The 14,109-nt window shown below is 34.8% G+C and overlaps 2 protein-coding genes across 2 annotated transcripts in view; both read left to right on the forward strand.

Moving 5' to 3' along the window:
* LOC148951604 (uncharacterized) overlaps positions 1 to 10,176 on the forward strand; it is a 35,636-nt gene extending 25,460 nt beyond the window's left edge. Inside the window, exon 2 of the mRNA XM_089091212.1 lies at positions 9,066 to 10,176. Coding sequence (XP_088947338.1) covers positions 9,178 to 10,146 — 969 coding nt within the window. The 5' untranslated portion in view covers positions 9,066 to 9,177 and the 3' untranslated portion in view covers positions 10,147 to 10,176. The remainder of the gene's footprint in view (positions 1 to 9,065) is intronic.
* Positions 10,177 to 10,263: 87 nt separating this feature from the next.
* LOC148951605 (uncharacterized) lies at positions 10,264 to 12,916 on the forward strand. The gene is given in 1 exon segment (XM_089091216.1): positions 10,264 to 12,916. A coding segment is annotated over 1 exon segment (2,289 nt). The 3' UTR covers positions 12,553 to 12,916.
* Positions 12,917 to 14,109: the final 1,193 nt, after the last annotated feature.

Below are 14,109 nucleotides of genomic sequence, written 5' to 3' on the forward strand. Positions count from 1 at the left end.
AATGTTACTTCAATGAAAATATTTGGTATCTTTGGTAGAAAACATGTTAGTTCGAACTGAAAAAGTGTTATCACTGACGAAAAATATTATTTCTAAGAGAAATTTCTGTGTGTTCAGTAAAAGTATGTTAGTATTAAGGTAAAATATTATTACATTGATGAGAATGTTTGTTAGTGTTAAGCAAAACTTGCTAATTCTGATAGAAAAGTAGTTATCATAATAAAAAAATTTTACTTCTATGAAAAAATTTGCTATCTTTGCTAGAAAACTTGCTATTTCTAACAAAAAAAGTGTTATTATTGATGAAAAATGTTATTTCTAAGAGAAATTTGTGTGTGTGTTAACTAAAAGTATGTTAGTATTAAGGTAAAATATCATTACTTTGATGAGAGTGTTTGTTAGTGTTAAGCAAAACTTGCTACTTCTGACAGAAAAGTTGTTATCATAATAAAAAAATATTACTTCTAAGAAAAAATTTGGTATCTTTGGTAGAAAACTTGCTAGTTCGAACAGAAAGTGTTATCATTGACGAAAAATATTATTTCTAAGAAAAATTTGTGTGTGTTCAGTAAAAGTATATTAGTATTAAGGTAAAATATCATTACTTTGATGAGAATGTTTGTTAGAGTTAAGCAAAACTTGCTACTTCTGATAGAAAAGTTGTTATCACAATCAAAAAATGTTACTTCTATGAAAATATTTGGTATCTTTGGTAGAAAATATGCTAGTTCGAACAAAAAAAGTGTTATCACTGACGAAAAATATTATTTCTAAGAAAAATTTTTGTTTGTTCAGTAAAAGTATGTTAGTATTAAGGGTAAAATATCATTACTTTGATGAGAATGTTTGTTAGTGTTAAGCAAAACTTGCTACTTCTGACAGAAAAGTTGTTATCACAAACAAAACAATGGTACGTCTACGAAAATATTTGGTATCTTTGGTAGAAAACATGATAGTTCGAACAGAAAAAGTGTTATCACTGACGAAAAATATTATTTCTAAGAGAAATTTTTGTTTGTTCAGTAAAAGTATGTTAGTATTAAGGTAAAATATTATTACTTTGATGAGAAGGTTTGTTAGTGTTAAGCAAAACTTGCTACTTCTGACAGAAAAGTCGTTATCACAATCAAAAATGTTACTTCTACGAAAATATTTCGTATCTTTGGTAGAAAACATGTTAGTTCGAACAGAAAAAGTGTTATCACTGACGAAAAATATTATTTCTAAGAGAAATTTTTGTTTGTTGGTCTTTTGGGTGTGTCGGGGGGGGGGGGGCTTTGGGGGCCTTTGGGTTCGGTGTCCTTTGGTGGGCATTGTGAGGACCGGGGGGCCTTTGGGGACCGGGGGGTTCCTTGGGGTTGGGGGTTACTTTTTCTATCTTCCACCGAAAAATTAGAATTGAACTTTAAATTTCTTTATGTCTTTGTGAAATAAAGAACTGAAGTGGAAGATTTTTGTTTTCTCTGGAGAAATTAGAATTGAAGTGTGCTCTTTGGTAAAGTTCAGAAGAGAACTTGAACTTTTCTTCACTTCGTTGAGAAAATTTGGAACAGTATTTTTAATTTTTCATCCCTTTGAGAAAAATCTGAACTAAAGTGGAAAATGTTTATATTATTTGGAAAAATAGAATTGAATAAAAACTAATTTCTTTTTCATTGAGAAAATTCAGAAGAGAACTTGAACATTTCTTCACTTCATTGAGAAAATTTAAAATTGAAATAGAATTGCTTATCTTTCGAGAAAATATTCACAGCTATGATATAGCTTTCTCTATCTACTAAGGAAAAATTTAGAATTTGTAAAATTGGTTTAAGAAGCATATTAATAAAAAAACTTGTACTGAAAAGATATAATAAAGCCTTTTGAAAAGTATTGCGGGGTCCGGAGGGTCTTTGGGGGCCTTTGGGGCCGGGGGGTTACTTCGGGGTTGGGGTAGTGGGGGTCGGGGTCCTACCTAACCTAACCTGAAAGTGTGATTTCAGAGAAATTCTTTAAGCGTTTAGGGTTAACTTACCTTTTTTAGGGATGAGCATTTAGGGTTCTCCTACATGCTGAGCCTGAAAGTTTGATTTCAGAGAAATTCTTTAAGCGTTTAGGGTTAACTTACCTTTTTTATGGAATGAGCATTTAGGGTTCTCCTACATGCTGCACCTGAAAGTGTGTTCCCTGACCTGTTGGATCTGAAAGTGTAATTTCAGGGAAATTCTTTAACCTCTTAGGGTTAACTTACCTTTTTAGGGGTGACTATGTAGGGTTCTCCAACATGCTGAACTTGAAAGTGTGTTCCCTGACATGTTGAATCTGAAAGTATAATTTTCATGGCGATGGACTATTCTAAAGAATAAAAACGGTTGAGGCTTAAGATATTTATTGCTTAAACATATTTAAAAACATTTGAAAAAAAAAATAATGACATATTTAAAAAAAAAAAAGCTTAATCCATTTGATATGAGGAGGAGCAAGTTTAAGACTTTGGGTATCTGATGCATTTTTCCATGTCAGGTATCTTTTCCGGTATCCATTGAGCGAAATATTTAACTTCATCTTCTGGGTCATGGACTGAATGCGGGTATTTCTCACATTTGAAGTCTTCTAAATTGAATAGTCCTATGTTTTTATCACATTTTTCTAGTAAGAGTTTATCAGTTGGCACGTTTCCCTTAATATAAACAGCTTGCACACCGAAAAAACTGCATATTTCCTGAATTTCCTCTTGTACATGTTTTATTTCATAGCCATTTTCATTATGTGGTCGTATGGTTTTAGTGTAAAAGCCATTTCGATTTATAAAATTTAGTGTTGGACTCCATCCGTTTTTCTCGTACTTATACATATTGTATCTGATGTTCCATTTATAGCAATGAATTTCACGTCGATGATTGTCTAGGAGTAAGAAAGCTGCTTCAAAAATAATGCCAGTTGAGGAATATTTCAGACCAATATATTCTGTGTCAATCACACCAAACATTATTATATCTGAAAAAAGTGCTTAAATTAAATAAATATGTAATGTTTCTGAAACTCTAACAAATACAGCTCACTTTCATAGAATTAACTGAGAAGGAGGGAGTGTGTTCAAAGACCCCAACTTGAAAACTGTGAAAATGATGGGCAAATAAGTAACGTTTTACATTTCAGCACCCGCTCCTCTGAGTAAATATTTGGAGGGGTCAATTTTCTGAGGAATAACTCAAAGCATTGTTATACGAACATTCAGTTTGAATACGTAAAAAGAGATTGAAGCAGGGTGTAGTAGCTTCTATCACATTTAGAAGGGTCATGGATCAATCACCTTGTGGAAATTTGCCGTATGTAAAGAGAAATCTTTGTCGAAAGCAACCTAAACTCTGAAAATCATAGTTTGAATATAATAAATTCAAATTTTCTCAGAAATAACTCAAAGCATTATTATACGAAAGATCAGTTTTTTATTCAAGCGCATGCCAGATCAATAAAGAATATATCTTACTACCTTTTATTCAAATTTTATAGTTAAAATCGCTAAAATGTCAAAGAGAAATGGTTCGCATAACGAAGTAGAAAACAATTATGATAAAAACAATTATCTTTTCATTTTCTGTTTTGTCACTAATAAAAGCGCTAACCCCCTCCCCAACAAAAATCCTGGATTCAAATTGACTCTCTCCCCCTAAATTTAGGAAAATTAACCTACCGTCTCATTGAGTTAATCTTGCGATATATTCAAGCGAAAGGCATATCAATAAAGAATATATCTTACTGCCTTTTTATTCAAATGCTATAGCTAAAATCGCTAAATTTCGAAGAGAAATGGTTAGACACTGAAGTAAGAAACAATTATCTTTTCATTTCTATTTTGTCACTAATAAAGGCGTTAACCCCTCCCCAACAAAAATCCTGGATTCACGCCCCCTCCCCTAAATTTAGGAAAATTAAGCCATCCCTCTCATTGAGTTAATCTTGCGATATATTCAAGCGAATGGCATATCAATAAAGAATATATCTTACTGCCTTTTTATTCAAATGCTATAGCTAAAATCGCTAAATTTCGAAGAGAAATGGTTAGACACTGAAGTAAGAAACAATTATCTTTTCATTTCTATTTTGTCACTATTAAAAGTGCTAACCCTCTCCCCAACAAAAATCCTGGATTCACGCCGCCCCTCCCCTAAATTTAGGAAAATTAATCCTTCCCTAGGTCCACCCTCTCATTGAGTTAATCTTGAGATATATTCAATCGAAAGGCATATAAATAAAGAATATATCTTACTACCTTTTATTCAAATGCTATAGCTAAAATCACTAAAATATCAAAGAGAAATGGTTAGACACTGAAGTTGAAAACAATTATGGTAAAAACAATCTTTCATTTCTATTTTGTCACTATTAAAAGTGCTAACCCCCTCCCCAGCAAAAATCCTGGATTCACGCTTCCCTCCCGGGAATATAAAAGAAACTTTATCGAAAGAAAGCTTGAAAATAATCTGTTTCACTTCTCCAAAATAGCGCATTGTGTCTGCGCCTAATTATTACAATTGTCTCAAAGTGTTTTAATTTTAACAGTGAAACAGTTCCTTTTGACTTTGGCTGCCGCGTTCGTAAACACAGAGGGAAAAGGGGTGACAGCTAATTTTAACCTCGCGTAGAGCATTATGTCAAAACAGAACGGTTAATAACAACAGTGACGGAAGTCTCAGTTAGAGAAAATATTACAATATGGAAAAGCTAAATTTTTCGAAAGGATAATTATTTCTATTTGCGAGAATTTGGTTGTAAAAAACAATGGGGGGGGGTTAGGTTCTGAGGGTAAAAAGAATATATTTTACGTTTTCTATCGAGTATAAAGATTGTATAGTGATGTTTGTACTAGAGTGGGAGGGGGGGGGGTTTACCTGAATATACTGGAGGGTGACCAAGGAAAATAATTTTATTTGAAAATAAAAATGTACTTACATTGCAAATTGAAGTTGGCATGGCTTCTAATTCATCAAATTTATCCATTGTGTCAAAATACTTTCTGATAATTTAATTACATTGCATGTCCGTTATATACGAAATCTCAAGGGCGAATTGTTATGTAAGCAAGCCCTCTGATTGGCTGAGAATAAAGCACGTGATCTAACTGTTTCCGGGAAACTCATAACATTTGCCTCAAGCAACAACAACAAATACTATTTCTGGATCATAACATTCTCTCCTAGAGCGCCCTAAACAACAAACTCTTTCCTGGATCATAACATTTGCATCGAGCTTACAACAACAAATACTCTTTCTTGACATCATAACATTCTTCCCTAGCCGGCACTTGGCCAAAAACAACAACAACAAATACTCTTTCCTGGATCATAACATTCTTCCCAGGCACTTGGCCAAAAACAACAAATATTCTTTCCTAGATCATAACATTCTCCCATAGCGGACACTTGGCCAAAAACACACCTGGAGAAAGAGACCTTGGAGAAAGAGGCCATTGACACTGTCCCCATTAAACTATGTAAAAAAGTTGTAGGTGGCAGCAGGGGTGAGGGGTGGGAGTCAATAAGGCATCTCTACTAATGCTCTTAGCATTACAAGAAGTAGGAGTGGTAAATGTAGCAGTGGTAGTCGTAGCAATATTAGTAGTAGGGTGCGAATATTGCCTTTCATTTCCTGAAAGTTTCAAATGAATATACACAGTCATTCCTGAGTTACTACTTTTTGACAACGCGTATACATATTTGGGCCCGACCGATATAGTGGCCAGCTGATATGGGGGTCAGTATTACTATCGGATATCGGCTTATTTTTGTACGAGTATGTGCAATTTATCCAAAAGATAGCACCAGATTTCCTCAGGTAATTTTTGCTTGTCCAGTCCATGGGGGTGGAGCCTCTAGCTAAGTCTGATCATGGTGGAGAGAGCAGCAGAGGTGAGATAAATGAAGTTAGATGTTTGTTGCCAATTCTTGTCAATCCATTCCTGGTGCAGCAATGTTCGAAATGCATGGTGAGTTCAAGAACGGACCACTTCTACCAAAACAACTAAAAAGAATACAATAAACTATAGATTTCTGTTTAATGAATGTTCACTAGCGTGTGTGAAAAATCCAAGATTCTAATGATTAAAACCATAATATCCACTCAGGGGTGCAGCTAAGGGAGTGAAGGGGATCTCGTAAGGTGGCGAGGGGGAGGGGGAAGCTCCAAGGAAAATTTGCCTATTTACCTTGGAAATTTAGCTTATGTGTCCGTACTTGTTGGCATACTCTACGATTTTGTCAACATATTCCTTAAATCCCTGCGCCAAACTTAAAACCCTAGCTGCACTCCTGTATCCAGTATGGCTAGTATGGATTCGCTTGTAACGGATCATATCATATCAACATAAAGATTTCAGGGCACTTGTTAGCTAAACAAAACACACTCAAGAATAGATAAACTCGGACAAGTGACACAACAGATGGGAAATATATAATTTGGGCTATATATTTGCACATCAGGGCTGGGGTGGAAGTATTTAGGCAGCGTGAAGTTAGAAAACAATTTTTACTTCATAATATGCAGAATAGTTGCAGTTAACACATTTTGCATGCAGATTCGCTATACTTTAACCCCCCCCTCCCAATGTGCAAATACATAGGTCAAATTATATATTTCCCATCTATTCTGTCACTTGTCTTTGTGGCTATGAAACCGATTTTCTCAGATCTAACCTAAGCGTTATTCTTGAGGTGTTTCGTTTAATTAACAAGAACCGTTTTTAAGTTAATATGTGAATGATTAAGATACAATCAGCGTTATTGAAGTTTGAGTTTCAAATAATCGATTTCAATAAATATCTTACACTTTATTAAATCATATTTTCATGTGTTTATGTAACTAAACCGGCTTTTGTTTATGTGACTAAACCGGCTTTGATTTAGTTTTTTCTTATTTGTTACCTGCACAATATCTGCCATTTTGTTTGTGTGCTCAGAAGCTGCTGATCAGAAAAGGTCTTATTTTCTAGAGGGGAGTTTATCGGCAAATTATTTCGGTATCGTATCGGTGTAGTACCGTTATATCGGTATCGGACCCGAAAAATCCATGTTGGTTTGACCCTGATTCACATAACGTGTTTTGGTTTAGTTTAACACTTCCCTGGACATTCTATGAAAGGCTCAGCTGAAAGCCCTTTGTGGTTTTGGAAAGTAAAGCTCAAACATGCATACCTTTCTTACTAACGTATAGGCTACTATATGTTAACAATGAACGAATTGCCTAAATTACAGCCCTTGCCTTAAAGGCTGCGGGGGTGGGGTGGTGTGAAATCTTCATTTTTATAATTACTAGGCCTTCCAACAATGCGGAAGAAAATAGAAATGTTTCAAAATTTGGCTTAATATTTGTTTGATTTAATGTTTATTTGGTTTAATGTTTGGGGGGGGGGGGCTGTTGGCTGGTTACCCTCAAATCACTTTTTACTCTTAAACAGGGCACTAAAAATTTAAATTTTAAATTGAAGGAGCCCCATCCGAATTTTATAAGGCCACCGATTCCATAAAAAGCTTATATGTTCCAGGGCCTAACTTACAACTATTGCCCCGGTGCTCTGGTGGTTTGCGTTAACCCTGGATGGATTTTCATATGTCCTTTAGTCTCTTTCGAACAAAATAGCCATCTTGAAATTTTCGATCAGATGCGTTTGGGAAAAAGAGGGCGTCGGAGCGGGGGGCGAGTTGCTCTCAATCGCTTTTGACTCTTAAAAGAGAACTAGAACGTTCAATTTCCAATTAAATGAGCCTCCTCTAAAGTAAATGTGACCACCCCTTCCATAAAAACATTATATGCCCCCGGGGCATAACTTACAACCTTTGCCCCCTGGTTTTGAGGGTTTTTTTCAACCCCAAAGGCCTTGTTATATGATCTTTAGACATTTTGAACAAAATAGCACGGTAAAATTCCGATTGGATGCATTTGGGAAAAAGAGGACGTGGAGGACGGGGTGATTTATTTGTTCTGTGATCACTTTTGACTCTTAAAAAAAAAAAAACTAGAACTTCTGACTTTTAATCCAGTGAGATTCCTTCAAATTTTATACGACCATCTGCTCCATAAAAACCTTGTGTGTTTAATGGGTAATTGATTTTAATACCCTTTCAAGTAAAAGAAACACTCCTTTTAAGCTTATTAGAAGGGTTTCAAGCAGAACCGTATCCAGTATTTTTTTAGGAGGGGGGGGGTACAAAAGGAATTTCCTTTTTTTGGGGGGGGGGGCACACAAAAAAATGCCAAAAACGAAAAAAAATTGTTTATATCCATTTTTGTTATGTTTTTACGAGTCCGACTAACATTTCGGGGGGGGGGGGGGTGTTCAAACCCCCTAAACCCCTCCCCTGGATATGGCCTTGGTTTCAAGGTTAAATAATTTTTATAATTTTTATATTTATGACGTTTTAATTTGCAATATGAATGAAATTAAACCAACCTGATTTGCTTGGATAAAAAAAAGCCGTTTTCTACTTCCAGAAAATAAGTAACAATATTCATTTGAGAACAAACATTTGATTCTGAGGCAGTTGCTTTGACCAATAAATTCCAACCAACATTTTGACTATTAGGATAAGGGCTAGATTAGCAATGCCAAATAACGAGGACGTTAGCTAGAGTTTCTATTCTGCAGGTGAGGAAGAAAGACTAGAAAGAGCTTGGCGGCTATGCAATTCTTTTGGGGTGTCTAATTTGGAAGACAAGTTACTACCAGACAGGGTACTAGATAGTGGTTGTATCACTCCTCTTCATTTTTCTGTTGGTTTGCTGAATTTTTGCTTTCTTTTTTCTGTTAATATTTAATTTATCAGGATATTTATTCTCAATCAATATCTTCAATGGAAATGGCTTCTTCTTCTACGTATCTAGTTAATGTTAGTTCTAATGCACTATCAAATAAAGAAAAATTCTCTGCTTTTAACTTGAACGCGATGACTTGACTTAAAGGATTGATCATATTTATTATTTCTTTGTTTATCGTGTTTTTGGGCAGTGTGAATATAATTGAGTCAACCTGATTTTATTTAACTAATGATTTTAAAAAGAAGATGGTTATATAGTCGTATTATATTTTTCAGAAAACAACTAACAAAATTCATTGGGAAAAGAACATTCGATTCAATAGCAGTAACTTTAACCAATAAACACCAGTCAATATTGTGAATATTGAGGACAAGGATTGAAGTAGCAATGTCAGGTGATGAAGGTGATATTTGGGCCGTGGCTGTATTGACTGGAGTAAAGCCTGGCGATAACAATCCTCTTATTTTTGCTGTTATAAATGGTGATATTGAAGGTGTTAAGATGATTATAGACAAAGGTGCCAATATTGATACTAAAGATGTCTTTGGTAAAACTGCGTTTCACTATGCTATTGAAAATGTAGGGAAGTTTATTGAGGATAAAATTGAAGCTAAGGATATGATAAAGACCGAGATTGTGAAAATGCTTCTAGACAATGGTGCTAGAATCGATGCTCAAAACCGATATGGTGAAACCCCGCTACACTGTGCAATTGAGAATAAGAATATTATATTGACTGAGTTACTATTAAGGCACGGAGCTCATGTTAATGCCAGAGATAACAACGATTTAAGTCTACTTCATGTTGCAGTTTGGACGAGTTGTTTACAAATTGTTGATTATCTGTTAGATTATGGAGCTGATATTAATGCTAAAGACAAAACCGGACGAGCTCCAATATTTTATGCTATTTGGAATGGTGATTTGAAAATTACTCGGTTACTTTTAACTAGTAAACCTAATATAAAAGATAGTCCTCACCTGCTAAATATTGCTAGTCAAAAGGGATGCATAGAAATTGTTCAAGCTCTTTTGGAACATGGTGCTGATATTAATGCTAGTGATTCAAATGGGCTAACAGCATTGCATTTTACTGCTTTAAGTGACTCTTATAGTGACTTTGAACTGCCTGAAGATAGTCTGCTTGAAAGATATGACTACTTAAAGGTAGATCCAAATGGACCAATAGCAGTGCGTTGTGTTACATTGAGTCATTATTCAAATGTATATGTATTTCATTTTACTTCTTATAAAACTTTGAGTGATATGGTGAAAGTTTTTTTAGAGCATAATATTAATGCTATTCATATGCCTTCAATATGTAATCCTGACCCTAATCTGCAATTTCTTAAGTGAGAAATTGCTAAGCTACTTATAATTAAAGGTGGAAAAGTAGATACTCAAGATATAAATGGCGTAACAACACTTCATTATGCCATCGAAAATGGATATACAAAAGTTGTAGAAGCTCTTATGGAATATAATCTATATGCTAATCTAGAAACAAACAGAAATATCGTACCGCTCCATCTTTCTGCTAAAAAAGGAAATGGAGAACTTAGTGCTATGCTTTTGAGCAAAGGAGCGGATATAAATGCTAAGCAAGAAGATGGAAGCACTGCACTGCATATTGCAACTGCAAATGGCCAGATAGAGCTCGTAAAATTATTGCTAGAACGTGGTGCTGAAGTTGATTCTAAAACTGTTAGTGATGTTACACCACTCCATTTCTCTGCTAAATTGGAGAATAAAGAAATTTGCCAACTACTTTTGAGTAAAGGAGCTTATGTTAATGCTAAGGAAAAGAATGGGACCACCGCACTTCACATTGCAACTGAAAATGGTTATATAGAGGTTGTAAAAATATTATTAAAATTTGGTGCTAAAGTTGATTCTAAAACGGAAATGGAAATTAAATCATTTCGTTTAAGAGTTACAGTTTTCGATTCTGAAGAAAAGAACCAACTGTATCGCGAATTTTTTTGCATGAATAAAAGCGAAATTACGTCACTCCACTTAGCAGCTGAAAGCGGTAGTAAAGAAATTTGCAAACTGCTCTTGAGTAATGGAGCTAATGTAAATGCTAAAAAAGAGGATGGATTCACTCCATTACACATTGCAACTCGTCGTGGTTTGATGGATGTTGCAAAATTATTGCTGGAATAGGGTGCTGAGGTTGATTCTAAAACTAAAAGTGGTATTACACCGCTGCACTTGGGAGTGGTTTGGTATACACATCAAGAGTACGATGAGTACAGTCAAGAGTACAGTCGTAATGTGGAGTTTATTGACACTCTTTTGAAATTTGGTGCTAACATTAACTCTATAGATATGTATGGCCGTAAAGCAATTCACTTTGCTTGCATACAAATAGGGATACCTGACCTTCTTACTGAGCAACTTAAGATAGATATGTGTGAAACGCTTTTGAAGAAAGGAGCACATGTGAATTCTAAGGATATGGATGGAACCACTCCACTGCACATTGCAGTTCAAGAGTGTTATGTATGTCTTTGCTGGGTATTGCTGGAATTTGGTGCCGAGGTTGATTCAAAAACGGAAAGTGGCGTAACACCACTGCACTTGGGAGCCGAACATGACGATAGAAAAAATCTAAGAATTTGTGAAATGCTTTTGGAAAAAGGGGCTAATGTCAATGCTAAGCAAAAGGATGGAACAACTGCACTGCACATTTCAACTCAATTTTCTAATACAACGAAAGTAAAACTATTGTTAAAATTGGGTGCTAATGTTGATTGTAAGACGGAAAGTGACATTACACCACTCCATATCTCTTCTCGAAAAGGAAATGAATATAGTTTTGGAATGCTTTTAGATAAAGGGGCTAATTTAAATGCCAAGCAAAAGGATGGAACCATTGCGCTGCACATTGCAGCTGAACTGGGTCATTTAGAGATCATTCGTGTTATACTTTGGGATAAAGGAATACTATTGAGGAGGAGGGACGGTGTTAATATAAATGCGAAGAAAAAGGATGGATTAAGTGCTTTGCATATTGCAACTAAGTTTGGTCAAATTAAGGTTGTAAAGATGTTACTAGAATATGGTGCCAAAGTTGATTCCAAAACTAAAAATAACATCACACCATTGCATATTGCTGCTCAATGTGGTTCACCAGAGATTGTTAGATTTCTTTTGGAATTTGGTGCAGATATTAACTCAGTAGATGATGCCGGCAAAACAGCACTTCACATCGCTTGCAATTACACTGAGGATGGTGAATTTGTGGGCAAAGGAGCTATTAGTGGTCTTGTACACCACATAGTGAAACTGAAAGCAGCGAATTTGTTTGTAAGTGACCAGAATTTAGTTTGCTACTATCAATGCTTCAGACTACAGAAATTCAGGGATTTTCAGAATGAATGTGAACTCGAAATAGCAAGCATGAAGTGTGAGAAGATTATTTATGCTAAGTTGACATTTTATGATATTTTGGTAAGAAGCCAAGGCTCATTAGCAATATATATGAGGAATGAAAATATAGTACAAGTTTTAAAATCAGTGGACATTGCAGCAAAATTTCCTATGTATGCCAGCATGATAAAACACAATTTCAGAGAGGCAATGGTGAGGAAAGAGTTACTTGGACATGAGGGTGTAATTTTATATTTTCTTTTCAACGAAGCTACTGGGTTGCCACAAGAATGCAGCGAAAAAATATTGAGTTACCTGAGTAATGAAGACTTCAGAATGTTAATTGTGGCGTTTCAACCACAATCGAATAACTACTATATGAATTGAATACTTTATGAATAACTACTACTTTTTGAGGAATAACTACTTTAATTCCGAGTCAGTTTTTAATAACATTGTGATTTTTACAGTGTTGTTACATGATATAATATTTATTAGCACAAATGTTTTATTAAGCATTGTTAATGTCAGGTCCGAAAAACCTTTATTGGCCTTGCTTAATACAAAAATACAACAACACAAGTATCACACACAAAGATACACCTTTAATTTCAAATTTAATTTAAACATATTTCTGAAAATGGCACCTATGTATCATATCTGTACCCACAAACTTTCCCAATTTTTCAATACCCATAAAACTTCTATCATTTAACATAATATTCACCCATTCTCCCCTTACATAAAATTCGGTAAAATTTGCTCCCTTAAACCATTTAATCCCTACAAAAAAAAAAAAAAATCATCTTCCCAATCTCCAGACATTAGGCTTAAGTAAGGACCTATCTTCGACTTTACCCTTCCAAGATATATTCTCTTGTCACTGAGCAGGAAAAAAATCCCCCTTACTGATATTATCCACTTTAGTTTCTCCTTTTCAAGCCCCGCCTTAAAATATGAGTTTGATCCCCATGCTTTCTACCATACAGAGAGAGACGGGCACGCGGTTATATCACAATATCATTTCTGGATGTCCTGTTCCTCTAAAGCAATCCTTAACTGGTCGGATTCTGACCTTAGCTCTAACCTTAACCCCCTTAACCCCTCTAATCCTTAACCCCCAGTTCCTGCCTTAGCTCTTTCCTGTTTTTACGCCGCCTATATTCTCCACAATTTTCTAAAATATACCTTTCTTGGTTAGACAAATTAGAGTTTTTGAAAAAGTCTTGTGGGATTGGTTTGATTTTAGTTAATTAATTTTGCTGTGAGTGGATGCCAAAAAAGTAAAGTTGGGCATTAAACAAGGAGATTTTACTAGCCAACATTGCTTTTTCGACAACTTTTCGCATTGAAATAAACCAATCATTTCTTCCTTATTTTATTTAAAAAAAAAACTCCCAAGTCGATTTCGAAAAAAAGAGTGTATTTTCTTGTGTTGCATTTATTCGGATACATCATCATTGCACTATTAATTATTATTGTTTTCATATTACAGTGTAATATGTTAATCGCTATAATATTAATTAAAATTAAACGTCAATAACACAACGTAACTTTTGCAATGACAAATCACAAAATAGTCATAATTTGAATGAGATGGATGTTAATATCTGGTCGATTGACATCCAATTATCAATATTTGGCTTCAGTTTTATTAAGAATAACAACAAACTTTCCTTTTCTGTGATATTCAATCTGCTTATTTTTTTTGTTAAAAGGTTTGTAACGAAAATATAACTTTTTTTCCAAGATATGACCAGGAAAATGCTATCAAAACCTTTATCGCAATTTTCCAAAGTCCAGGATATTTTTCGGGTATTTCTGCCTGCAGCCAAAATAGTTGATATCCTCTGTTAAATTCCACCTTCACATCTTCTTTAGTGCTAAACTCGAGCAGATCCTCTTGTAGAATCACGTTTTCCACTTTCATTCCCCCATGTGTCT

Source organism: Artemia sp. Qi Xiang Cuo, chromosome 6 (assembly GCF_049724085.1).
Source record: "Artemia sp. Qi Xiang Cuo chromosome 6, ASM4972408v1, whole genome shotgun sequence".
NCBI lineage: Eukaryota > Metazoa > Arthropoda > Branchiopoda > Anostraca > Artemiidae > Artemia > Artemia sp. Qi Xiang Cuo.